The 26,706-nt window shown below is 57.8% G+C and overlaps 2 protein-coding genes and 1 long non-coding RNA gene across 8 annotated transcripts in view; 2 read left to right on the forward strand and 1 right to left on the reverse strand.

The window, feature by feature from the left end:
• Positions 1 to 453: 453 nt before the first annotated feature.
• On the forward strand, positions 454 to 26,689 carry LOC121023800 (uncharacterized). The gene is made up of 2 exons (XR_005787501.1): positions 454 to 506; positions 26,557 to 26,689. It is a non-coding gene; the product is annotated as an uncharacterized LOC121023800 (long non-coding RNA).
• Positions 3,064 to 9,716, forward strand: GAL (galanin and GMAP prepropeptide). The gene is made up of 6 exons (XM_040465913.1): positions 3,064 to 3,220; positions 3,415 to 3,495; positions 4,124 to 4,178; positions 7,481 to 7,567; positions 7,819 to 7,896; positions 9,436 to 9,716. The coding sequence occupies exons 2-6, from the start codon at positions 3,415 to 3,417 to the stop codon at positions 9,504 to 9,506; spliced, it is 372 nt and encodes a 123-aa protein (XP_040321847.1). The 5' UTR covers positions 3,064 to 3,220; the 3' UTR covers positions 9,507 to 9,716.
• The window catches only part of TESMIN (testis expressed metallothionein like protein), a 41,158-nt gene continuing 32,712 nt past the window's right edge, over positions 18,261 to 26,706 (reverse strand). For 5 of the 6 annotated variants that reach the window (XM_040465906.1, XM_040465905.1, XM_040465909.1 and 2 more), the window contains 3 exons: positions 25,748 to 25,885; positions 23,751 to 23,926; positions 22,383 to 23,360 (listed from right to left, as the gene is read on the reverse strand). In XM_040465906.1, coding sequence (XP_040321840.1) covers positions 23,171 to 23,360; positions 23,751 to 23,926; positions 25,748 to 25,885 — 504 coding nt within the window. In that variant the 3' untranslated portion in view covers positions 22,383 to 23,170. Of the gene's footprint in view, positions 18,337 to 18,579; positions 18,624 to 18,770; positions 18,876 to 22,382; positions 23,361 to 23,750; positions 23,927 to 25,747; positions 25,886 to 26,706 lie in introns of those variants that run through there. The other variant, XM_040465910.1, reaches the window with a different exon arrangement.

Genomic DNA, 26,706 nt, shown 5'->3' on the forward strand with positions numbered 1-26,706 from the left:
CCAATGAGTTATGGGGTCAACACCCTCCCCCGGGGTTAGTGCCCAGCGTCCCCCACCACCTGGCTGCACCTGCGCCCCTCAGCCCCAGGGCTCCGCCTCCAGGAAGGTCTGGGTGCTGTCGTACAGACAGCCTGATGGCCCCGCCTAAGCCCCACCTAAGCCAGCTCCCAGGGCCGAGAACACTGTCCCCCTCAGGGCCACGTTCTCCCCACTTGCCACCTGGGTTGGGTGCTGGCTCCCTGGTCAGGGCGCTCGGCCCCAACCTGCCTGTGGCCAAGTTTTCTTTAGGATCTGGGTGGACATACGAGACTCACATGCCGCGGAGAGGGCACCTCTATACCCGTTCACCTTATACACTTGCAGGAACGAGGCTGACTTAACGGCAAACTGTCTCTTTAATAAGGACGCTCTTACTAGAAAAACTACTGTAAAGTTTCTTTTAAAGTAGAAAAAGGAGGGGCGCCCCCAGGGGGGCTCCGTCGGTGAAGCGTCCGACTTCGGCTCAGGTCAGGATCTCACGGTTTGTGGGTTCGAGCCCCGCGTCGGGCTCTGTGCTGTCAGCTCGGAGCCTGGAGCCGCTTCGGATTCTGTGTCTCCCTCTCTCTCTGCCCCTCCTCTGCTTGTGCTCTGTCTCTCTCTGTCTTTCAAAAATAAACAAATGTAAAAAAAAAATTGTTTAAGTACATAAATAAAAGTGAAGTTGAAAAGGAAATAAAAAGAGTGCATCAACCCAAATGAGAGCAGTGAGAAGCTGAACCGAACAGTTCTCATTTTCCAGCCCGTGTACAGGATGGGCTTGGAGTCTTTCTTAATTAGTCCCAAGGACCCTGGTTTCTAATTTCTGCTTCTCCAGACAAAAAAGCTCCTTGACGAAGTGAGCTGAGTTCAGAAGGTCACTCGACCCGCGCCAATGGCAGCGGGCGCCTCACGAGGGAGACCGGAAGGAGGCAGAAAGAAAATGGCCAAGATGCACCGGGCGCTGGGATGTCCTTGTTCTCAGAAGCAAAGTGAGCGTTCCAGAGTGACCGTGCATGCCTCCAGCGGTTGTCGAGATAATGGCATTTCTCAGTCAGGAGTCTGTCCAGGAGACCCCCTCACCAAGTCGGGTCTCCCCAACGGCACCCCTCCTCGCCTTCCAGCAAGCCAGGGTGGGCACTCGGCACCCCAGGCGAGGGCCCTGCTCCTTCCTGCCTAGCCGACTGGCCTTGACCCGAGTCCCCCAGGGCCCCTGGGTCTTTCCCCGTGCAGGGGTCCAGGCAGAGGCAAATGGCTCTCCCGCCGTGTGCACGAAGGGTCAGCACTCTAAAATGTAGGATGCCTGCCGGGTGGCATCATCGTGATTATCTGTCCTGTGTCTTGTTTGCTCCAGGGTCCCCAGTGACGTCAACCAACCTAATACACGGCTTGGTGGGTGGGGAGAGGTTTGCAGCTCCCCGGTAAGTAACTGGGGCCACCAGGCACCGACAGGCCCGCGCTGCTGGGTCGGCCACTGCTGAGGACTTCGGTGGCCAGCCGGTGGCCAGCCAGGAGGGGGGAGGAGCTCAGGCCAACCTTCACCTGATGGCCTCATCCTTCCTTGGAAGCCTGGAGGAGTCACTCTCGTCCGTCCCTTGATGTCTGTGGGTGGGGGAAAAGACAGTCCGGGCCTGGCCCAAACTAAGGAAGCATTCCTGGCGTGCGCCAAGGAGAGCCTTGCTCCGGCGTGATGTCCTCGCACCTGCCACAGGACAGCCTCTTCCTCCTGCTCTGCCCGCCTGCCCACCGGTCAGCTGGTCTCGCTCTGGGTTCCCCAGACCCCCAAAGGCTCAACCACTACCTGACCCTGCTCAAAAGAGTTCTGTGTCCTGGGCCCAGGAGCCACGAGGGACAACAGCAGGGACCCTTTCTGAGACAGCGGTGTCTGTGGGATGTACGGGTACCTACGGCAATCAGGCTGGAGGCCAACACGCACCCCCCCCCCAGGAGACAGCCCAATTTCCCTGGCCGGTTTGCCCCTTTTTACCAAGACAGGACAGGGGTCACTGGGGACCAGAGGCCACGAAGCCAGGCCCAAAAGCAGGCCAGCCCTCCCTCCATGAATGGCTTCTGAGGCTGAAGCCACACTCCAGCCAGGACGCACGTCTGCAGGGGAGGGGGATCCTGCTCCTTGCTCTACCTCACCCCTGCCCCAGGACCACCCAACCGGGCCTAGCTCGGACTGAGGGCTTGCCCAGGGGTGTGTGACACGGGGGGCCCCCGCCCCCTCCTTCTGCAGCGCGGGAGTGCTGCTTGTGGGTGGGGGCTTCACTCCCCTGCTTGGACCTGGGGTGGGAGGAGTGGGGGGTGGGGCCCACCACCGCAGCAATGACCCGGGCCATGGGATGTTGCGAGCTCTCCCCTATGGATTTCCGGGCTCCCCGTTCAGTATACGGGGGCTCTCAGAGGGGTGACAGAGGCTCTCCCATGGTGCAACCGCCCCAGTGGGGTGATGAAAACTTGTGGGGTGATGGGGGTTCTCTGCAGGGTGATGGGGCTCTGCAGGGCTGATGGGGGCTCTCTGCAGGGGTGATGGGGATTCTCTGCAGGGGTCATGGGGCATCTCTGCAGGGGTGATGGGGCTCTCTACAGGAGTGATGAGGGGCTCTCTGCAGGGGTGATGGGGATTCTCTGCAGAGGTGATGGGGCTCTGCAGTGGTGATGGGGGTTCTCTGCAGGGGTGATGGCGGTTCTCTGCAAGGGTGATGGGGATTCTCTGCAGGGCTGATGGGGCTCTGCAGGGGTGATGGGGGTTCTCTGCAGGGGTGATGGGGCTCTCTACAGGGGTGATGGGGGCTCTGCAGGGGTGATGGGGGCTCTCTGTGGGGTGACAGAGGCTGTCCCGTGGGGTTTGGGGGCACTGTGCCTTCCCTGCCCCTCCAGCCACGCCACCGAACCACTCGCAGCCTCCTCTGCAGGAGCTGAGCTACCTCCCCTCCCGCCCCCCCCCGGGGGGGGGGGGGCACTGCAGGGGGGAGGGGCGGAAGGCGGGAACTGAGCCCCGTGACGCTGCGCGCGGCATAAATAGCGGCGGCGGCGGCAGCCGGGGCCGCGGCCACGTCGAGGGAGCCCAGCCGCCGCGCTTCTTTCCCGCGTTCCCGAGGCCGCGCGATGCGCTGAGCGCCCCGGGCTGTGCCAGACCCGACCGACCGACCGACCGGACGCCCGCACCCGCCGCCGCCCCGGGACCCCGCCCCCGCTCAAGGTTCGGCGCGCCCCGGGGGGTGGGGCGGCGGGAGGCGACCCCTTCCTGCGGTCTGCGGTCCGCGCCCCTCCCGCACTGGGCCCTCCGGGGCCCTTCGCCCCTCCCCAGCCCCCCACCCCCCCACCCCCGGCCGCCCGACGTGCGCCCCGGGGCCCCGCTGCTCGCCCCACGCCCGCCCCGCGCCTTCCTTGCAGATGCCCGGCGGCTGCGCGCTCCTGCTCGCCTGGCTGCTCTTCGCCGCGGCCCTTTCGGCCACCCCGGGGCTCGGGTCACCGGTGAGTGCGGGACGCGTCCCCATCCCCCCCCCCTCCGGGGCAGCGGGGGTCCTGCAGCCCGGGGCCGGGGTCCCGCGGGAGCGCTCCCCGCTCCTCCTGGAGGGTTGGAGGGGGCGCCTCTGCCCGCGCACGACCGGCTCCGGGCTAGAAACCGGTGAAAGCTGGAGGCTGCCAGCAAATCTCATTTCATTCCGTCCAGGAGCGGGCCACCCACACGTGCCCTCCACCTGGCGTGTCCTCAGTGTGGCTTAGAAGCCACTTGGGGGCACCGTGGGTTCCGGGCCGGTGGCTCTAGAGTGAATTATTTGGTGAAGCCGGCAGTCCTGTTTTCAGGTCGAATGTAGCAGATGTGGGGGCAAAGCAGGGATTTCCTGCAGCCCCGGGAAGCGTATGCCTTTTCCAGATTCCCACGTCATGCGTGGAAAGCCTGGTGACCGGCTTTGAATGTGCGTCTCGCCTTAAGGCACTGTTGTGTGTGTGCTTGTAAATTCCGTGATGGTCTGAGGCACCCCGACAGCTTGCCACCGGGGGTTACCCTGCCGGAAGCTGCCCTGGGGGCTCCCGTGAGCCCCTGCAGCCTGGACCGGCCCCAGCCTGGCCATCTGACCCCCTTTTCTCCCCGCCAAAGGTGAAGGAAAAGAGAGGCTGGACCCTGAACAGCGCCGGCTACCTCCTCGGGCCACGTAAGTGACAGTGCGCGACGCACCCAGAAGGCTCTGCTCCTCCAACGCCCGGAGCCACTTGTGCTGACCCTGCCCCTGAGATCCGCGAAGCCAGCCACACTGTGATGCTGACTCTCCGGTCTCAGTCAAGGGGAAGTGGGGGCTCCGTGAGGCTGTGAGCGGGAGGGGGGGGCAGCTGATTCCAGTAGTCGCCGCGTCCACAGTGGCGCCCCTTCCCGCACCCCGAAAGGCAGGCCCGGCCGCCAGCCTCCTGCTCCCCCTTTATTTCTGTCCCTCAGCAAATGGGCAGATGCCTGGGGACCTCTGACCCCATCTGCCCCATCTCTTTGCCTTGCTCTGTCTTGAACCTTGACCCGTCCTGTGGCTTGCGGCCAGGCAGACCCTGGGCACCCTCCCCTTGCCTCGTCCACCGCCCCTTTTCCCTCAGGGCTGCCCCCGCCCCACCCCCAGACCTCACGGGGTGACCAGGGACCTGTGCATCGCTGCGCACAGCCTTGCCAGCCTCCGCTCTGGACATGTGCCCGAGCACCGTTCCTTCTGGAAGCCTCTCCCTCCTCGCCCTCCTGCCCGGCACCCCGATGTTCCCCGGGCTTCCCCAGGTCACAGCCCTTGAAGGCGGACCTTCCCTCGGGGCTCGGTTCTGGGTCCTCTCCCGAGTCCCTGCGCCTCCCTCAACACCCCCGTCCTCCCTCAGCGTCACAAAGCACAGGCCGTCTTCGGCACTCAAGCCCTCTCTCTGCCGTGTTTTTGGAAGCCCCGGATGGGAACTCCCAGATGGCCCCAGGACAGTTGAAACACGCTCACCCCGTGCCCTGCTCCAAACCTGTCCCCTCGCCTGCGGGCCCTCCCCAGCCCACTGCCATCACCAGGACCCCTCGTGGCGCCCTGCTCTCTGGGGACGGACGGTCAGCCGTCCCGGGTGGCACAGGGCAGGACTCAGAGTGTTACAGCATGACCAAAATGCCCCGTTGGGAGGCGAGTGGCGAACAGGAAGAAAGCCGAGTGTCAGCCGGGGGCCCGGTGACCCACACGTATAGGTCTCCCGGGGCGTGACTGGGGCCGGGGCTGGTGGGCAGGGGTTTGTACCCGGCTGCACGGAGAGGCATGAGATGCCCACAGCCCTCACCCCGGGCCGTAAGTGGAAATGGGTCAGCTGGTCCGAGTCCCGATGTTCCCCCAAGGGGCCTGCCGGCCGCAGTCGGCCTCGGTAGCACTTTGTCTGCTTTGAAAGCTCACATCTGGGCGGGTGGCCGATGGCAGGGCACTTGCACCAACTTGCGGTCGCCCACCAGGGTGCCAGGCCGCCCCGGGCCTTAGCTCTGCGCCATGAATACTCCAGCTGAACCGTGAGGCCGGGGTGGGGGGCTTGCGCGTGTGGGGAACACACTAGAACCCGGGCGTGTGGCTTCACCCGCAGCCATCAGTTCCCAGAACTTGCCAGGCTGCGGGTGGACTACTACTGAGTGTCCTGTCCTTGACGTGCCACCGTGGGGACGCGGTGTAGCTTCAGTGCCTTCACGATGCGGAGAACCCGGTGGGTCTGGAGGTGCTGGGCCTTCACACGCCCCTCGTGTGGCAGCTGCTTGTGGAGAGGCCAGTGCTCGCTCCGGGCTGTGGGACTCCTGGCAGGAACAGGGGGCAGCAGGCTAGGCCTCCAGCTGGCCCCAGCCCCGAAGAGGACAGCTCTGCGACCTGCGGGCTGCGCGTGTCCCCTCTGTCCGAGTGGCACCTGCAGATTTTAATTATCCTGAAGGAGGGGACGAGGGAAGACCTTTCACCCTCCCTCCAATCGCTTATGCACTTGCAGTTTCAAATTTGCAGGCAGGGCTGGTTTGGGGACAGCCTTAGATCTTAAAAAGAAACAGAAACAAACCCTCCCCTGTTTATGAACTGCCTTCCGTAGCAGGAAAGGAGGTGAATAACTCGGTTCCCACCAGAGCAACTAGGGAAGAGCCCACAGGGCGTGCTTAGCTCCTAACCCCACCGCGAGAATACAGACCTCCTGCCGCAGAGGGTTGTCTGATCGCCTGGGGGATGCTTCCAGAAACACAGGCACGGAGAGGACAGAGACGAGCCAGCCGGGGCCACAGGCAGCGTCTCTGGGTGCTCTGGTCTCCGGTCAAAGGCAAGGGCAGGTCCCCGTGCGGTCCTGTCACTGCGAGTGGGTTGGCCTCGCCTGCGGGACGGACAGACGGGCTCAAAGGGCTCGTTTCCCCGAGTCCTTTGGGACCCTGAGCTCCGTCCCCCGGGAAGCACCTCGTCTCTGTGCCTCTGGCCTGGAGGAAAGGAAGGCCGTTCGCCGGAGATCTTGGCTCGTGGTGCCTCAGAATGTTGAAACTGCGTCCGTCAGGAAGACGTGAGTCCTGAGGCAGGATTTACCGTCAAGGTGGTGTCTCTGTCCGGCTGGGTCACCAGGAGCTGGACATCCAGACCGCCTCGTGGGTGCGCCCCGTTCCGCCAGCGCGGGCCGCGTCCCGGCCGCGGCTGCAGACGGCGGGGCCCTGACCCGGCTCCAGGCGCCACGCGAGGGTCACCCTGCTTCTTCCCGCGTGTCGTGCCACGAACTCCGGACGGACTCCGGCTCTGGAGGAAGGGGTTCATTTCGTCTTGCTCGGCCTGTAGGCGGAGCCCCCGCCGCCTGCCCCCGTCGCCCCTTCACCTCCGCCGCCTCGTCGCCCCGAATCAGGCGCCCGGCCCCCCGCTGGACGCTGGGTCAGGACCTCCTGCTCCCTTCCCGAGTTTCGCAAGGGGTCGCTCTGCTTGCAGTCCCTCGTCTCACACCGCCCAGCGCACACGAGCGCACGCGTGTGCACGCACCCTCGGCCCCCCTGCTTCCCCCTCCCTCTCCCCCTCTGCCGCTGTCCCTGGCTGTCTCTGGCCGCCTGGCTCCAGTCCAGCTGCCACAGAGGTCTTTGAAAGATAAGTCTGTTTTCAGGGACATAGGACCCCAGCCCCCGCGGTGTCCCCGAGAGACACTCAGCTCGGGCGCCGGCGCCCCTGGGACCCCCCGGACGCTCCCCTTGCTGCACCTGCGGGCTGTGCGCCCCCTCACTCCCCTCCTGTCTGGGTGGGCTCCCCCCTCCGGCAGAGTGCCAGCACCTGGGGGAGATCGTGCCTCTGGCCCTGGCACGAGTCCCTAGCTCCGCAGAGAATGATCTTCCTGCTTCTGTGGTTTCCCTGCCGTGGCTTTATTTTTACCGTGTGTGTTAGATTATACGCAGCCAGCGCGTCCTTCTCTGGGGCTGGGGCACGTGTGACTGTAGGGACGACGGTCAGGTGCTTTCCTCTCTGTTTGCGAACAGATGCCATCGACAACCACAGATCGTTTCAGGAGAAGCCTGGCCTCACTGGCAAACGGGAGCTCCCGCCCGAAGACGAAGCAAGGCCAGGTGAGCGAGCTGTGGGTCACATCTCCGTCCGCCGCTCCCAGGGCACGCAGGCCCCTTGGCCTTGACCTGGCTCTCCCCCCCCGCCCCCCCACCGCCCTACCTCCCTGCTGTGCTGAGCAAGGCCCTGCGGGGCGGGAGGGGTCACGGCCAGTCTGTTGACTTCCAGATGCCCAGGTCTCCGCAGACGGAGAGGTGAGGTGCAGACCACCGTGGGGCAGGTTTTGCAGACGCGGGTTCTTTCTGTTTCCTAGGAGGCTTTGCCAGGCCGCTGTCCGAGAATGCTGTTGTGCGCACGATAATTGAGTTTCTGACTTTCTTGCGTCTCAAAGGTATGTGAAATATTACTCATTAAAAAAAAAATTTTTTTTAACGTTTATTTTTGAGAGAGAGAGAGAGAGAAAGAGAGAGAGAGCGTGTGAGCAGGGGAGGGGCAGAGAGAGAGGGAGACACAGGATCCCAAGCAGGCTCCAGGCTCCGAGCTGTAAGCACAGAGCCTGACTCGGGGCCCGAACTCACGGACTGTGAGATCATGACGTGACCTGAAGTCCGACGCTTAACCGACTGAGCCATCCAGGTGCCCCAAAATATTACCAATTTTAAAGGCCACCTCTTGGAACCCCACACACGTGAAAAACCTGCCAGAAAGTGCTCCCGTAGAATTCCCTTGGGGAGTAAGTAGCCCCCCCCCCCCCGCCCCCCACATTCCCATCGCCAGTGTTGGTCAGAATTGCTGGTGGTCCCAGCACTGTCCCCGGAGAGGGACCCTCGACAGGAAGCAGGGGAGAGGGAGGCCCCAGGTCCCACTCACTCGGCTGGGGCCACACTTGGTGTCACGGCAGCAACTCCTGTACATTTTAGGGGCCACGGCCCCTTGTAGGCCATCATAAACCGTCTTGTCAGCCCGGTGAATTAGTTCACCCTCATTTCCGATTCCAGTCTTTCTTTCCGCAGCCTTCCCGTAGGACAGGCTGCCCTTCCGTCTGACGACCTCCATCCTAGGTCTGGTGTCTTCCGGGGGTACCACATGCCACGAGGCCTCCCTGGGGGCCCGTTTCAGCCTCGCGCCTCTGCCTTGTGTGGTCGTGCGGGCGACAGTGAGCAGTGACTGCCTTCATCACACAACCCCGGGGGTCACACTGCTCGCCGGAAGGCGCCAGGACAGAGGACAGAGGTGGCAGTGCCCTGGGAGCGGAGCACAGGGGACAGGGACCGGGGACAGCGGGGGACACGGTTGTCACGTTTTGCACTTTACGGTTTGTTGTGAGTTTGGCCAAGACTTGGCCGGGACCAATTCTGGGTCGTGTTTTGGTCTGTGTGCTTTCTGGCTGCGCGGGTGGCCGGGGTGGAAGGGGTTCAGGTGGGTGTGGGAGGGAGGAGGTCAGAGGCCTGCGGCTCCTTCCTGAGAACCGCCCGTGGGCAGGGGGACCGTGGAGGACGCGGCCGTCCCAGAACCCAGAACCGAGTTCGCGCCGTCGGAGCCCCGCCGAGCGTGCAGACAGCTCCTGCTGGGGAACATCTGGTGGTGACTTTTCCAGCAAGGGGCAGACGGACTCTTCCAGGGGCTTCCTGTTCTCTGCTCCGTGACGTTTTGAATTTTGTCACACGCGACTGCATTAGGGGACACTGCTTTTTATTACCCCAACGCGGATTACACGCCTTTAAATCATGGTTTAAAAAGTCTGACCGTTTCAGATGCATAAGAGGTGTGAGCCTTAACGTCGGGAAAGGGTGCGGAGTGGGATGGGGTGTGCCCGATCTCGGGTGTGATCCTGGGAGACCCCCGGGGAGCGGCCGCAGCGGCTCGGGCGTGTGGGCTTGGAGCGCCCGCTCTCTCTGGGGCTCTACCCCAGCGCGTTTCTTCTTTGCAGAGGCCGGGGCCCTGGGGTTCCTGCCGGACCTCCCGCCCGCAGCCTCCGCAGAAGACTGGAAACAGCCCTGAGGAAGCCCTCGAGAATGTTCCTCCGCACGATGTCGCTTACGGCCAAACTCGGACACGACGGATGGTGTTGTGCCAACTTACGTGGGGTGGCCAGTCCTGTCTTCTCTGCCCTGATGCCGTGCCGTGTTATTGCTGTTAAGATTTCTTTTTTCCCGTTTGATAATTACTTTGAGTGGCAAAATAAAAGATAGCAACCGCTTTCGATGGTCATTTCCGTGTGTCTGTCTTGTCACCCATGCCACCGGGGGGGGGGGGGGGGAGGGGCGGGGAGGGGGCATTTAAAAGATAAAGCCTGATTAGAATCCCGTGCGTCAGACGAGTTTTAAGCCCAAATTTTACCGTCCAGAGCATCTGTGACACACCGTCTCTTGTCACGGCGAGGGAACGTGTCCAGGGAGCACAGAGTTATCTCCGTTTTTGGCCGAGTACAACATAATTACGCAGGTGGGTCTGTTACCGACACAAACACAAAACAGAACCGAACCCCTGCCCGCAGGGAGCTGGTGCTTTGAGAGATGGAAACAGAAAGCCTAGGGCACCCCTGACCATGAGAGATGAGGGAATTCTCCGGTGCTGGCGAAGGTCCCGGGTGAGGAGGAGGAGGAAAGAGACCCAGCAGGGCGACGCGGGGTTTGACAACAGTGTTGAAATCACGCGGCCGGGGTACAGAGGTCGGGGGTCCTAAAAGTCTTAACTGCCTGACCGGTCAGGAGACGTGTGGGGTTCAGTGCTGCGGGAGGGACAGCTTGTGGGGACAGCACTGCCAGAGAGGCAGGGCGGGGAGGGTCTCTGGGTCAGAAACAAAAAGGTCACACAGAAGGTGACCAAAAGGTCTCGGAAGATCCGAGAAGAAACTGGATGGAGATCCCCAGCCTTTCTGTTACATTAAATGGCAACTCGGGGCTCTTTAGCGTTTGCCAGAGCAGCTGTGTGGGCGCCACCGGGGTACCCAGGCGGCCCGCAGAGTCTGGAAGCCCACCGCGTCCTTCCGGCTCCCCCGGGTGACTGCCACACGCAGCCACGCGTGAGAATTGCCACCTAAAGACGTGCCTGTAGGCCAGTCATCCAAGCGGCGCTGGCGGGCACAGAGCCCTCGGGTCCCTCCCGGACTCCGTGAGGCCGCCATCCCCCAGACCCCGAAGCTGGGCCCCACGGCCCCTGCCACTTCCAGGTGGTTCCACGACCCCGTCAGCCCTTCCCACCCCTGCACATGCCGGACTTGGACCCAGGTTGTCCTCTCCCGGCTCAGGGCGGGAACACGGCCACCAGGCCGTCTCCACGCCGGGCCGGGCCATATCCCCGCCCCTCACTATCCTCCTCCTCCTCCTTCTCTCCCCTTCATTTCCCTTTCGTTCTCTCAGACTTGCGCCGGGCTCGTCAGAACCCGGGCCACTAGGCCGGTCTTCAGGGCATCCGATCCAGGAGAGCCAGGCGGGCTGTGATAAGGTCCCCTCCCTAAGGAATGTGGTAAAAAGAGATCGAAAGATAAGGGAAGGCAACCTGGCTCTGTGCGTAGGTGACGTCCCTCACGACCCAGTAACATGAGAGCACCCGATCCGACCCTACGTCTCCACGGTACCCATATATGGGAGACGAGAAAGTAGAAAATGCATAAAAGGCTACACCCCACGGCGGTGTTCGGGGTAGTTTCTCTGAGGTACAAACCCTCTGAGCCTGTGCCGGCAGGAATAAAGTTGCTTCCTGGGAAGGAAAGCCTCGGTGTCACGACTCTCCGTGCGAGAATCCTGCTACGCTTCCCGGGGGGCTCGTGTCCGGGATCTGGAGACGGTGCGTTTCCAACCGCTTTGCCGCCGGGGTACAAAGCTCGGAGCACCGGGACAGGCAACCTTGCCTGGGGCCAGCGGACCAGACCACTTGATCCGCAGACTAGCCCTCGCGGGGCGCCGGGGTCAGGACCCCGTGTGTGCGCGATGGAACCCGTGAGGCCCAGGAACCGGCTCCGGGAGCACAGGCTGTCAGACTGGTAAGCACCCGGTTCGTCCGTTCTGGTAGGCCTGCCCCGAGAGGCAGGAGGGGAGCCTGATCACAAAGCTGCGACTCTGAGCCACTGGGCGGTGGGTTGGAGTCGCCGTGTGACTGTGCGTGGGGACTTCTCTCTCATTCATTTCCTGGGTCAATGACTATGATGATTAGAGCCAACTGTCCCTGGTTGGTCTACCTCAAACTTTGTCCCGTAGTTTTCGTGGGTGAAAAGTGATGGCTAACTTTGTCCCGTGGTTTTCATGGGTGACGGTTAAGATAGCTTTCAAAGTCTTTGGTAACCTGAAACGGTAAACTTTTGCCTGCGTGATAAATTGGGATTGCATTCATTGGATACCTAATGAGATAAGAGGCTAAAGCACTAATTACCAGAGGTAGGTTTGTGCTTCTGATTTATTGCAAAAAAGGACTATTTGGGTCTTACAAACGTGCTTCGTGCTTTATGAAGATTTTACTATGGAACATCTGCTTTGTGCTTAGTTGAGACATCTAGCGTCTTAAAAAAAAAAAAAAATTCTGATGTAACAGTTCACAATTGGTTACTGCTGACCTTTCACTGGAGACTAAGGTTCCTAAGAGTTAAAATTCTGCTAAATGTAATTAAGACTGATAAAAATAAGGAAAGTAAGTCTGTATGTAAAAAAGTAGGAGATAGGTAAGAAAGATATAAAAAAATGAAAATACATTTATTTTTGAGAGAGAGTGTGAGAGCAGGGGAGGGGCAGAGAGAGAGGGAGACACAGAATCCGAAACAGACTCCGGGCTCCGAGCTGTCAGCACAGCGCCTGATGAAGGGCCCCAACTCATGAACTTCGAGATCATGACCTGAGCTGAAGTCGGACACTTAACCGACTGAGCCCTCCAGGCGTCCCTAAAAATGTAATTTTTGTTGAAGGTAAAAGAAAGTAATTTTGTCCTGAGATGGTTGTTTGGAGTAAAAGGGCTTAGGTCGACATCTGAAAGCAAAGCAAAGTTGTAGAAGGTTTGTGAAGGGAAACCTTCAGAAAGAAATTTTATATGTGGCCAGGACGGACGAAGGTTAAAATGGATTTTAAAAGTACGCTGCTATCAGATTAAAAATCTGCTTTACTCTCTATTAAAAAGGCAAAGTTTTCTTGGATTGTTGGTATGCTTTTGATTTAAAAAAAAAAAAAAAAAGGTGAACAAAGGATGTTCCCCCCTTTTGTCTGCCCAAAAAGATGGGGGAAAAATAAACGATTTTTAACTGAAGGGCAGGACGGCAGGACAGCATGCCCTTTTGAGTTGTTTTACTCAAGCCTTGGTTGAAATTGCCCCTCCTCTGATCTAAAGATTGGGGAGACGGTGACGTCCTCGCTGCCAGCCTCCAAATGCTCCGTACCTGTGTTCTTTCTAGCACGGGAGTGGATGCCTGGGCCGGATGAGGGCTAGATAACGACATATATAAAGGGCTTTTCCTGGGATACACAGGCGCCACCTTGCTACACTTAGCCCAGTGTCTGCCAATTTGGAACCACCTACGCGAACGTGTTTATGTGGGCGCTGCTGAAAAAAAGGCAAGGGAGTAGACCTCGACTTTGGCCCTTTTAGCCCCTTGACGACCCATTTTATCCTTACAAAAAAACGTGGTTCTCACCAGCCTTTTAAAACATATTTGTAAAGAGGCCGAAATAAAGTGACGGTGTCCTTCTACAACCAGGGAAGGCTTACTGGGTCACGGTCGATACCCCCAAAGCCCCACAGGCGGAAAACGGCGGAACAGGAGAAATCAGGGAGACAAGGTCAGCTCTCGGAGGTAGGGTCGAGCCTGGGTAAGAGCGACTTGCTCCCAGCACCTCCCGAGACCGACAAAGTTTTTGGCTGCCCGTCGAACAGCCAGCCAAAACTCAGGGCCAGGAGCTGTGGCTTCTCCCGGCCCGCTGCGGCAAATTAAGATAAGGGACGCCTCTTCTCTTTTCCCTTATAGATGGGCATATTCCCCAGCCAAGGCCAACGCTCCTTTGGGATGCGTTCTGAAAAATCAGGTTGATCTTGATCTATAAACTCCGAAAAAAAAGCAGCTCATTAATCGTCACGGGGCTGGAGGTCCTGCAGGGAGCTTCCTGTTTCCTACCGGGACCCGGCAGTTCGACCCCAAGATCCTAACTGGGACTACGACCATCTCACTGAGAAATGGTATCGCCCCCCGTTTCCGGGCTGGTGCTTTAGGGAAATTAAGGAGGTCTAAGGGTAAGCCCTTAAATTATGCTAAATTAGCCACTGTTTCACAAACACAGGAGAGCCGGATGGCCTTCCTAAAGGGGTTGAGGGAGGCTGTCATTAAATATATCTCCCCTGACACCCCTGAGGCTGAGATGATTTTAAAGGACACATTTGTCACTCAATTGGCCCCAGATATTCAGAGGAAGCTGCAAACATGGGCAGTTGGTCTGGAAGGGACCCAGGAGGAGCTCTTACGAGCTGCCAATCGGGCACATTACAACCGAGATTAAAAACAAACAAACAAAACCAGTAAGCGGGCGTAAGAAAAGTCTGAGGCCTTAGTCGTGGCCTTACGCGCCATGTCAGACCAGACTTCCCGAGGTCCTGGCCCCAAATGCCACCCACTCACGTGGCCAGTCTCACTGGAAACGAGACTGCCCTCAGAAGGGACAGGAGCAGTCAAAGCCCCACCAGCCATGCCCCTTGTGTGGAGACAGTCACTGGAGGTCTGAATGCCCGCGGGGACCTCTATCTGCGAGGGCTCAGATAACCAGTGTCCCTGGCAGGGGACTGATGGGGGCCCGGGGCTCTTCGGGGTGGCTCGACTGCCTGTCGGAAGCCCGGAGCCTCGGGTAACTCTGGAAAACTCAGGTAACTGAAAGTCCGGTTCATTTCCTTCTTGGTCCCGGGGCCACCTTCTCTGTCCTCCTCTCCACTCCAGGCCAACCCTCCAAATGCAGCATGACGATGAGGGGCGTCTCCGGGAAACTCATGACTACATTTTTCTCTCGGCCCCTGGGATGCATATGGGGAAAACTAATTTTTTTCTCATTCTTTCTCGATGAGACCAGAGAGCCTTACTCCCTCGCTAGAAAGGGACATTATAACTAAATTGGAGACAATGGAGCTACTAACTCCAGGACAGATAAACAATTATGTGAGTTTGCGGGAATTACCGGATATTGTAGGCTGGAGACATCAGGGTTCAGAGGATAGCTTGCCCGCCATATCAGGTATTAAAGGAGACTCCATCCCACCCACCCTCCCAAGGAAATCAGCCGGGGTCTGCCTCGTGGACACTGCCTCCTGCCCTCGGGATGGTTACCGACAGAGCAGGGCAACGGCCATCACCGGGCTCACAGAACCGGAAGAGCATTCGAGTCCTGCATCGGGCCTTTCATTTAGGGAGAGAGAAAACTTGCCAAGTGGCCCAGAGGATGTTTCCTGGGAAAAACTTGTCAAGGACCGTTCAGCACGTAATATCAGCCTGTGAAGTATGTCTTAGAAACAACCTCTCAACCACAGGCCAGCAAAGAATTGGAGGCTATCGGGAAAGATCGGCAATTAGATGTCACCCCTATGCCCAGGTCAAAGGGGTTTCAACATTTGTTGGGATGGGTTGATACTCTTACTGACTGGGTGGAGGCCTTCCCCTGCAAGGCAGAAAAGGCGCAAGAAATAACACAAGGTCTGCTGTAGAAAATAACACCCGGGTTTGGCTTACCCAAAAATTTACCAGTTAACAACGGTAAACGGCTGCCGTTACGACTCTTTTCTCCAGTAGGACTCCGGGCTTACAGCGCCTCCGTTACCCGGGTTATGAGAGGGTCCCTGACGTACGTTGTTTCAATATAACCGGTGATTGTCGCAGAGTCTTAGGACTGATGGATGACATTCGGGCATACGCGGACAAAGTCAGGGTCTCTCCTGGATTGTTTGACGCGTTTGGGAGCCGGGGACATTATCCTGAGATGCCATCTTGTCGATCAGCGTAATCTTTGTGTTTTTCTCTTCGTGTCTGCCAATGTTTGTGCCGCCTCATGCCTGCCCGCCTTCCTGTAGAACCACACCGTGGGCCACTAGACCAACTCTAACTGCTGTACCCCCGCACCGTCCCTCATCAGCTTGAAGAAGCCAGACGGTCATTGTCCTTGTTCCCTGATGGCGGTTAGGGGCCCTGATCCAGGGGAGGGATGCATAGGGAAGGGGGTTAACATTAGGCAGAGGGAGATGAGGGACCTTCAGGGAGGCAGACCGCGGCTGCAGGTGGGAGGCTGAAGCAGACGGAGCTCTCCCCTTGTAAAATCCTTTATGGGTGCCTCCCCCCATTATCAAGGGCATAAGGGGGGATCTAAATGAGATAGGCGATCTAACCCTAAGGCAACAGATGCGGGCCTCGGCTCTGCCCTGACCACCTTACGCCATTGGGTCAGGGAGCGATTACCTGTGAGTCCGACCACAGATGCTCACCCCTTTAAACCAGGAGATGCTGTGTGGGTGGCGGGGTGGGATGTCCAACCCCTGAACCCCTCTGGAGGGGCCCGTTCACCGTCCTTTTGTCACCCCTCCTGCAGTAAAGGTAGACGAGGTGGATCCCTGGCTTCGCCGCAGCAGAGTGAGGCCGGCATCTCGAAACTGGGAGTCCCTTCCTGATCCATCGACGCCGCGAAAGCTGACCACACGGAAGAAGCAGTCCGCCGCTCCAGAGGCTCTGGGAGACCGCAGCCCTGCTTCAGTCATTCTGGAAGCTGACTGATCTACGTACGGCAGAAGCTTGAGGAATCACGGTCCAATGAAACAAAAGACTGTCCTTCTTTTCTTTGTTTAATTTTTTTTAACTTTTTTTAATTTTATTTTTGAGACAGAGAGAGACAGAGCATGAATGGGGGAGGGTCAGAGAGAGGGAGACACAGAATCCGAAGCAGGCTCCGGGCTCCGAGCTGTCGTCAGCACAGAGCCCGACGCGGGGCTCGAACCCACGAACCGTGAGATCGTGACCTGAGCTGAAGTCGGACGCTCAACCGCCGGAGCCACCCAGGCGCCCCAAGAGAGAGGTTTCTGTTAGCACCCACCTTCCCTTGGTGGATAGGATGCTTCGTTGGTACCAACACGGGGGATCGATGGCCATGGGAGGCTAGAGAATTCGATCCCTGCGAACCTTATAGCGGAACAGAATACCCCAGTCCCACGACCGGGGTTTGGTTCCTCAAAACCTCAATCGAATTGGAAAAAAAAAAATGCCTTGCCCGGTGGGGAAGGAAGTTCACGTCTCTGTTGGAAACTTAACACAGCTAGGCCAAAGATTTGATAACTCAACCACCCGGGGAAACCCAAAGGTGGGGGGACCCCCAGATCACCTTGAGCCAGGGCCCCACCCCTCGTCTAACTTTTCTCATCTCCGAGAGGCCTGGGACAAATGTCGACACGCCGTCGAATGGCGGGCCCCAGGTGGACTGTTCTGGGTATGTGGGAGGACAGCCTGTATGGTACTTGCCGCAGGCTGGTCAGGGTCACGGGTGTGCCGGGGACCATCCACCATCTTTCTTCCTGCTCCCACTTGCCAGAGGGGAACGTTTGGGGGGGTCCACGTGTAGGGGGACAGGGAGACTCGAAGGAAACGAAGTGCCCCACAAACTGGCAACTGGACAGGTAACGAGGGGCCTCCCCAGCCTAGAACCCAATATTATGGCCCTGCCGCCTGGGCAGAGGACGGTCCTGGGGCCACCACGTACTCCTTTACGTGCTAACCCGCATAATCAGGCTGCAGGCAGTTGTAGAAGTGATAAGCGGTGAAACCGCCAGAGCTCTTCCCTTACTGGCCAAGCAGCAACGCCGTCTATCAAAATCGCTCGGCCTTGGATCACCTGCTTGCTTTGGAGGGAGGAGTCTGCAGAAAGTTTAACCTGAGCCACTGCTGCCTACAGAGGAAGGAAAAGTCACAGAGGAGGTCACCGATGGAATGAGAAAGGTTGCTCATGTCCCACTCTGGACCTGGGACGGCCGGGGCCCCGGAGAGTTATTCGGAGGATGGTTTTCAACTCTCGGGAGATTCAAAACCCTCATGGGAATTACCCTCCTGATGTGGGGAGCTTGCTTAATCCTAGCTTGCCCAGCGCCCCTGTATACGGTCCATCTCCAGTCTCATTGAGACAGTGGTCTAAAGGAAAACGGCCATGCATGTGACGTTCTGGAAATAGAAACCTCTAAACCAAGACGATGCTCTTGGACCCAAACTAGGGGGGTCGGAGCATCAAAGGGGCGGATGTGACAGAGCCCCTTCCTAAGGAGCGTGATGAGAAAAGACCTCAAGATAAGGAAGGGCAACCTGGCTATGTGCATCCGTGGCATCCCGCACAACCCCGCAACCTGAGACCGCCCCGTCACCCATACATGGGAGACAAGGAAGTAGAAGGCGCGTAAAAGACTACACCACGCAGGGTTCGGGGCTCAGCTTTTTGGGTACGGACCCTCCGAGCCCGTGCCGGCACAAACGGAGTTTCTTCCAGGGAAGAAAGGCCTCGACTCCGTGTCACGACTCTGTGTGCCACAGTCCTGCTCCAGGGCCAGAACGTGGTGATTCGGCTGCGGCCGGCCAGGGACCACAGCTGTCAACTTCCCCCGGGAGGGACCGAGAGAGGTTGTGGTGTCGCTGGTCTGCCCAAAGGCTTGCTCTTGAGGACCCTGGGAAAGGAAGAAGGGGAGAGGGGGCGGGGGCGGGGGGTGCTAAGGGAGTCCTAGTGCAGGAGCAGAGCCTCAGAGAGACCAAAAGAATGGAAGCCATCACACTCTAACGTGCAGCCCATGAACTTATTTGTAATACGCTGCTAAACAAGAGGTTCCGCGCTCCACTTTGCAGTCTGGATTTTACCCCTTTTTTTTTTTTTTAATTTTTTTTTTCAACGTTTATTTATTTTTGGGACAGAGAGAGACAGAGCATGAACGGGGGAGGGGCAGAGAGAGAGGGAGACACAGAATCGGAAACGGGCTCCAGGCTCCGAGCCATCAGCCCAGAGCCCGAAGCGGGGCTCGAACTCACGGACCGCGAGATCGTGACCTGGCTGAAGTCGGACGCTCAACCGACTGCGCCACCCAGGCGCCCCAAGGATTTTACCCCATTTTATTCACGAAACAAACTAAGAAGGCCTCTGCTCCAACCTGTAAGGGAAAGTTTGCTGATTTCCGCTTTCAGGAAGACAGAGCGGACGTACTTCTGTCTCATCCTCTTGCTAAGTACACCAAAAAGCCCTGGGCGTTCTGTATAAGCCAAACTAAGACTCTGAAAAGGTCAAGAAGAAGGCAGACCTCGGGACCCCAGGATAAGACAGTGGTGAGTTCTGGGTTTTCTGTCTTCTCAACAGAAGAAAGGCGCTGACTCTGTCCAAGTTGACGTGTAGGTTAACACAATTCCTATCAAGGAAGAGGAGGAAAAAGCAAGCTAAAGGCTGGGAGAAAATCTTTGCGAACCACCCGTCCCATCAAGGGATCCATCCCGCCGACGGCATGTTTCCCTGAAGCATATAAAGGACTCTCCAAACCCAACAGTAAAGAAAACAAACAATCCGATTTTAAAAACGGGCAACGTACATGAACAGACACGTCACTGAAGATGATACACAGATGGAAAACAAACACAGGAAAAGATGTTCAACATTAGTCAGCGGGGGGGGGGGGGGGGATGAAAGCGAAAACCACGATGAGATTCCACGAAACATGTATCAGGACGGCCAAAATTAAAAAGTGGCGGTTACCGCCAAATGGTGGCAAAGGCGCAGGCGAAGTGGATCGCCCGCCCCCTGCCGGCGGGACCGTGAAACGGTACAGCCACTGTGGAAGACGACTCGGCAGTTTCTCTACAAAGGAAACACGTGGCTACCAGTCAGCCCGGCAAGGACACTCCTGTGCATTTCATCCAGACGAGGGAAAACTCACCTTCACACGAGACTTGCACACAGCCCGCACAGGCGTTCGCGGTAGCTTTATTCATCACAGCAAAAAGCCGGAAGCAGCCCAGATGCCCCTCAGTGGGCGAACGGCTAAACCCCCATCCATCCGCACCACACACCCAACCCTCGGCAAGAAAAAGTAACAGGCTGCTGAGACGTGCACCGACCCAGATGAGTCTCCAGAGACCTCTTCCGAGTGAAACCGAATCCTAGAAAGTTACATACTATATGACCCCATTTATATAGCGTTCCTGAAATGGGGTAGAAAGGGGGTGGGGGAAAGGGGGACAACGGGCATGGCTCTAAAGGGTGACCTGGGGACCCTCGAGGAGGTGGAAACGCTCTGTATCTTGACTGTGCCCATGTCAGTACCCTGGTCGTGACATCCTGCAAGATGTTACCATTAGGGAAAACTTGACAAAGGATACCCGGCATCTGTCTGCATCATTTCTTACAAATACCTGTGAATCTACAATTACCTCGAAATGAAAAGTTCAGTTTTTTTAAGCTACTGAAATACACGTATTTAGGGCCCTAATATGTTCACAAGTGAATTCTACCAAACATTTAAAGAAAAAATTATTCCAACTCTTTACAATCTCTTCCCAGAGATAGGAGCAGAGGAAATACATCCTAACTCATTCTATGAGGCTGGTATTACCCTACTACCAAAACCAGAGGCATTACAAGAAAACTCCAGACCAGGATCCCTCATAAACACAGACGTAAAATCCTCAACAAAACATTAGCAAATCAAACCCAATAACGTGGAAAAAGGAAACATCCAACACAATATTCAAGGAAAAGAACAAAGCTGAAGGACTGACACTCCCCGACTTCAAGATTTACCACAAAGCTACGGTGCTCGGGACGGTGTGGTGTCGGCAAAAGAAAGTAGACCGATGGGAGAGACTAGAGAGCCCAGAAATAGCCCCACCTATATACTGTTAACTGCTCTTTGACAAAGAAGCAAAGGCAACATGATGGAGAAAAGAGAGTCTTTTCAAGAAATGCCGGTGGAACAGCTGGACGTCCACATGCAAAGACAGAATCTAGACACAGATCTTCCACTCGTCACAAAAATTAGCCTGAAGCAGACCCTACACATGAATGTGAAACGCAAAACTGGAAAGCTATTAGATAACGTCGAAAATCTAGATGACTTTGAGTATGGCGATGACTTTTTAGATAGATACAACACCAAAGTCATGATCCATAAAGAAATAATAATAAGTGACGAGCTGGGACTTCGTTAAAATGTAAGACTCCTGCTCGGCAAAGGCCACTATTGAGCGAATGAGAAGACAAGCCACTGACCGGGAGAAAATCTTTGCAAAGGACACATCTGACAAAGGACTGTCATCCAAAATACACGAAGAACTCTAAAAACTCAGCAGTAAGAAAATGAACCGCCCAACTAAAAGATGGGCAAAAGACCTGGACAGACGCCTCACTGAAAAAGATACACAGACAATGCTCCGTGTTGTATGTTCCCCAAACCGATTCCCTGGGCGCCATTTTTCTCTTAGATGAAAGTTCCGCCTTCAATTCCTTAGACCAGCGTTCCAACGTGGCTCATACGATAATTTGTCTCTGGCGGGTTTTGTTGGGTTTTTTTATAATGTAATGTTCTTATACATTTTTGGGAGACAGAGTGCGAGCAGGGGAGGGGCAGAGAGAGAGAGAGGGAGACACGGAATCCGAAGCAGGCTCCGGGCTCCGAGCTGTCAGCACAGAACCCGACGCGGGGCTCGAACCCATGAACCGTGAGATCGTGACCCGAATTGAAGTCGGATGCTTAATCCACTGAGCCCCCCCGGGCGCCCCTGTCTATTGTGGTTTCAAGCTGCATCCCCGCTGGCTTTCGGCCAACCGTGGGAGAGTTTCAGCTAGTGGTGCACGGATCTATAAAGGGCCCTGCTGAAGCCCCCCTCCCTCCGCAATGTACTTCCTCTGGCTGTCCATCTGTGTCCTTTATAATAAATTGGGATAGTAAGAAAAGTGTCTCCCTGAGCTCTTGGGCTGTTACAGCAAATTCTCAGACCCGAGGAGCGGCCCTGGGAACTGCCTCGCCGCCTGCGGCCAAGGCAGACAGAGGTGTGGGTTACCCGGGGACCCCGCGCCGTGACCGGTGTCCGAATGGGGGCCGGCCTCGAGGGCCTCGTGCCATCTGCCAGGCAGTTAGTGTCCGAATTGAATTAAATAACAAAAAAACCACCCCCCAAAACCTCCGGATAATCTAACCCTAATCACAGAGGCGGCCAAGTCACGTAGTACAGGACAGACACTGTGCAAAGCCACACCCACAGACGAGGACACGCTATTTTTATTTTTATGTAGTTTTACAAGGCACTGGCTCTCTACCCACAACAATAGACGTAATGTATCCTTTTGGTCGTGCTACTTATGCCTCTGGGCTGGCTTCGCACACAGCTCTGCTCCGGTTCCTCATGCTGAATTTTCTAAAAGCGGTGTGGCCTTGGCCTGCACAGAATGCCCTGGGCAGCACTTGGGGAGCGACGCAGAAGGCAGGCCACCCTCCAGGAAGGGGTCGGGAAGCCCGTTTCAGGCCCCTCCCAGCCCCAAGGGTGAAGTGGGCGGGGCTCCCCCCCCCCCGCACCCCCCCCCCCCCCCGCACCGCTCCAGCTCCGCCCCGGATGCACCCGGACAACCAGGCACCAGCCTGGGGACAGCCCCCCACCACCCCCGGGCAGTGCTCGTCTCTGCCCCTGGATTGTGCCCACAGAGTCTCCATCCCAAGGGGCCAGAGGGGGAAAGAAGTGGCCAAGAACTCGGTGTTTCCCTCCCGCTCTGTGGTTCCCCGTCAGAACTTCAAGGGCTCCGCGCTTCCGGCACCGCTCGGCTTGTAAACGAGCTTTCTAAACGAGCTCTGAGGGCCCGATACTGTCAATAAACACGGACACCTGCCGGGTATATATGTTCACTGGCCGAGTTAATTACAACAAGGGGAGGCATTTGAAAATTTTAATCCTCTTTGCTTTTTACAACAGAACCGAAAGAGAGTCCACTTAATAACCAATCTCACCTGCTGGTTTCTACAAACCAGTTATCTTAACAGTATTTTAACGAACAATAATAATATTAGAACAATAATTAGGGAGAAAGTTAATTGGATGATACAGCTTTTCCACAACCCAACGAAAACACCTAAGAAACTAGAGAGTTTTTGGTCCCATAACCCGCAACCCCACCGCCTGCGTTTCACGGGGGCCCTGAGAGAGACGGAGAGTTTGCGGGCGACCCTGGGAAAGTGTCCACGCTCAGGGACGCCTCAAGGTATTCAGTACCTCTCTAGTCTGAGTTGTATCTTAGCAGCCCATCTGGAGAGTTAATTTCAAAATACTACTAGTGAAAACTCACCGTGGCTCTTTAGGCAGAGAAGCCTCCAGAGGAAAACCGCCCAGACGGGGTGAAGTCAGGAGGAACGGACAGACTTCTCCGCAGAGCCTTCAACCCTCCCTCCCTCGGCGTCGGGGCAGAGGTTTCTCCCGACATCACAGGAGTCCTCGCTCTCTCCCCAGGGCCACACAGCAGCGTGTCACGTCCGCACTTCAAAAAGGGGGCTTTTGATCGCCGAGACCCTCGGCCCCTGCGCCAGCCCCCTCGGCGCCCTGATGCGGACGGAAAGCTGCCCCCCTTCCCCGCAGCCCCTTAAACAACCCTTCCAAACTCCGGCTCGCCTCCCCCCGGCACATCCAGACGCCGTCTCTGTGCCTTCAGAGTTTTCTCCACCGAACTCTACTCGATTTCCAACCCTTTGGATTGAAACTCCATCCGGAGGATCTGGGACAGGCACCTCCCGAACTCCTCCAGGATCATCTGCTCCGCCAGGCGTTCCGAGCAGCGCTCCTTCTCGGCCTCCTCGCCCTGGGCCAGCAGGCAGGAGCACGTGCCTTCCACCACCTCCCAGGAGATGCACGAGGGCCGCCTGGCAGAGACACGGCGGTTACGGGCCGCGGTCCTGAACTCCAGACCCAGCGGGTGTCTGCGACACCTGAGACGTTCAAGGGGACCCCCGTCCTGGTATGTTAAAGAACGTCACCGGCTCCCCCACAGAGCAGGTAACTCAGCGAGGATGAAACTGACGGCCCACTCACATAGAGGACAGGTCGGACACGGTGGTCTCGGCAGGGCACCCCCCCCTCCCCGAGGAAACACGGGGTGACATCCAGGGCCGGTCAAGCCCGGGGGGCTGCCGATCCTCCCCGTCCCTCGCACCCACCCCCTGGACACACGCACTTTCTTTCCAAGTGTATAGACCGACTCTCCTCGAATTCACCTGCTTCCCCTCTTCTGACGGCGGGTGCACGGCACCTACCTGTCTTTTCTGAACTGAGGCAGTCCCGCGGATTCAGTTGGTGACAAGTGAGGGCTGCCTTCAAACCCTCCAGCGTCCGGATGGTAGGGCATGCTCATTAGGGTTTTCCGTTCTGGGCCTTCGTCATAATTTTTGCAACCAATGCATTTGCAAATAGAAGAACACATAATTTTGGCCTGGTAAGACAAAACGCTTCAATGAAATCAGACTGCTCGTAATTCGGCAAAAAGCAACACATTCTGTCTGGACCTCAAATAAGAGCGTGTGGGCGTGTGAGCGGCAGATACGGCATTTTTCACAAACGGAGGCTTTGCGGTGACCCCGCGTCCAGGGTCAGTTTTTTGACCCAATTGTTCGTCGACACAATTTTTCCCACGGCATGGGCTCCCTTCGTGTCTCGGCGTCGCAGTTTGGTCATTCTCTGGTCGTTGCCTTGACATTTTGGGGACGGTGCTCTGTGAGCAGCGAGAGCGTCCCAGCACTCAGATGGTGGCGGGCACTTTTTCCCAACAAAGCATTTCTTAACGGAGGCGTGGACGTTGTGTTTTCGCCCCCAGGCTACGGCACACTTACCAGACCACGTGTCATATAGACACGACTTTTCTATGCGCTTGGGAAGCCAAAACCTTCGTTTGGCTGCCTGACTGCGGTGATCTGGAACGGGCCCCGTGGGACCCCCCCCCCCCAGGGGGGCCCCAGTGGCGCAGGCCCTGCTGTGGCCCAGCTCGCGCAGGTGGGTGGGGTCTGAGACCCCCCCGAGGGCAGGCCTGAGGTGGGTGTTCTGGGAGAGGCCCTTCCTGCTTACTCGTGGGCGGACTTCCTTGTGTTTCTTGTCGCAAGGCAGCTGGCCCGGCCAGCCGGGCGACCCCTTCTCACGCCGGCTGGGCGGTCTGGACGCCGGCCTGCCCAGCGCTACGGTTCCCCGCCCCCTCTTTGTTTCCGCTGCTGGGATTTCCCTCTGTTCTCTTCAGCTCAGAGACGCACATCAAGAGGAATCCATTGTGTTTTACCTACACCTCTGGGTGTCTTGAGCAAGAGGCCTTTCAGGATTTCTAGCCTACTCTGGAGAATACGGGACATCTGCCTGGGCCTCCGGAAAACGGGCGGCTCACTGTCTCGGGCGGCAGGGAGGGCACGGCGGAGGGTGGCTGGAGGTGCCGTCCACGCCTGGAGATCCTTCTGCTGGGGCGATGCCGCTCTCTGGCTGAATTCGGCATCTCTGCAGTACCTCTGACCGTATTTGCAAAATCCTAGCCGGGGGATCGCTAGGTCTGCTCACTCAGATCTTCCAACACGTGTCCCCGGAACCACAAGGAGTCTTCTGAAGCCTGACCATCTGTGACTACCTTTTAAAAGTAAACTTCACAGGCGCCCCCCCAAGACGGCAAGCGAACCAAAGGAGAGCCTTTCGAGGGAGGGTTTCCTGGCTGCTTTGCTGCTGGGACTTGCGGGCTCCTTCCTCTGCCTCCCTGTCCTCCAACACCAAGAAAGGAGACAGAAAAGGCGGCAGGAAAGGGGAAACCACAGGGCGGGAGCGAGTCCCTCCACGGCCACCGAACCCTTGAGAAACGGGTTCGTCCAGGAACTCGGTCTGCACCGCCGTGTCCCAGCATCTGGCCGGCGGCCAGGGCCCGCCGCCCGCTCTGGGCTCTGAGCGCCCGGCCTGGGCACCCAGCTCTGCCAGGCAGGGCCCGCACAGAGCGGGCGGGGCCGGGCGGCGGGCAGCCTCCGCTGGGCGCCGGGGGCTGGGCTCGGAGCGGGCGACCGGTTCCCGAAGGGGCCCCGGGTTCATTTGCTTGACTCGGAAAGCATGGCTGGTCGTCGAGAAATTCATGCGGATCAACACGAGTGCACGACAGAAACCTTAGGGGGAAGCAAACGGAACCCGACTTCTTTGTTAATTACAGTGAAACGCAATTCTCTCAGCCGCAGAGGTTACTGAGGCCCAGATACCGACCTGTTGGTTTTCGTACCAGCCCCGGGGAGGAGTGACTGACCTCGTAGCACTCACAGTAATTCTTGAGACAGCCTGACCTCCTGCAGTTACAGCCTCTGTTGTGTCGAGGCTTCACGTCTCCCGGCGTCCCCTTCCCAATCTTCGGTTGGAAAGCTTCTGGGTTCCTATCGAGACACGCCTAAGGCAGAAAACACAAAACTCTGTCAGGTACCCCCCATTCTGGCAAGAGAACGTTCCGCGAGACTGACGGGGGCTCCAGGAAGGGCCCCGCGTGTTCTGTTCCAACACACGCACGCGCTCGAAGGCACTGCCTTCCCCCCGGCTCCCCCCCACCCCGCCCCCCGCTGCCCCACTGCTGCCCCGAGGTTCAAGGTCCTGTACGTAGTTACTGTGAAATCGCTGGATGGTAAAGATGCGGACAGGATGATTGTGTCCCCGTAGCCGTGTCTCCTTCCCGGCATGTTTTTCCCGAGACAGCGGGGAAGGTGGCGCTGTGCCTTCAGGGGCACCTTTCCGGGGGGGGGGGGGGGTTTGCGTGCACTCCCTCACTGAGTCCTCACAGCGGCCTCGGGAAGTAAACCCCACCGTTGTTTCTGTCTCACAGATGAAGAAACTGAGGCCCGAGAGCTTAAGTAGTACATGGCAAGGGACGGAAGGGGGTCGCCCGGCCCGGGGCCCCGCCACTGGGCCCCGTCCTGCTCGCACGACGCGCTCGCTGGGCTTTTTATCCTGGCCGCTCTAACTTTTTATCCATCTTTCCGCTATCTATCTACACAGACAAATGCGGGCATAGTGTTTTTAACGAAGTGATTGGGTACAGCGGCGCCTGGGGGTCCGACGTCGGCTCAGGTCGTGATCTCGCGGTTCGTGGGCTCGAGCCCCGCGTCGGGCTCTGTGCGGACAGCCCGGAGCCCGGGGCCCGCTTCCCATTCTGGGTCTCCCTCTCCCTCTGCCCCTCCCCTGCTTGTGCTCTGTCTCTCTCTGTCTCTCACAAATAAA

This window comes from Herpailurus yagouaroundi, unplaced genomic scaffold, assembly GCF_014898765.1.
Source record: "Herpailurus yagouaroundi ecotype Mexico unplaced genomic scaffold, PumYag 569, whole genome shotgun sequence".
In the NCBI taxonomy this organism is placed as follows: domain Eukaryota; kingdom Metazoa; phylum Chordata; class Mammalia; order Carnivora; family Felidae; genus Herpailurus; species Herpailurus yagouaroundi.

Bases quoted from the DNA above. Each gene is read 5' to 3' on its own strand.
- GAL (XM_040465913.1), top strand. From the start codon at position 3,415: ATGCCCGGCGGCTGCGCGCTCCTGCTCGCCTGGCTGCTCTTCGCCGCG. The intron at 7,568-7,818 runs GTGAGCGAGCTG...TCTGTTTCCTAG, and splicing joins CGAAGACGAAGCAAGGCCAG to GAGGCTTTGCCAGGCCGCTG. The intron at 7,897-9,435 runs GTATGTGAAATA...TCTTCTTTGCAG, and splicing joins GACTTTCTTGCGTCTCAAAG to AGGCCGGGGCCCTGGGGTTC.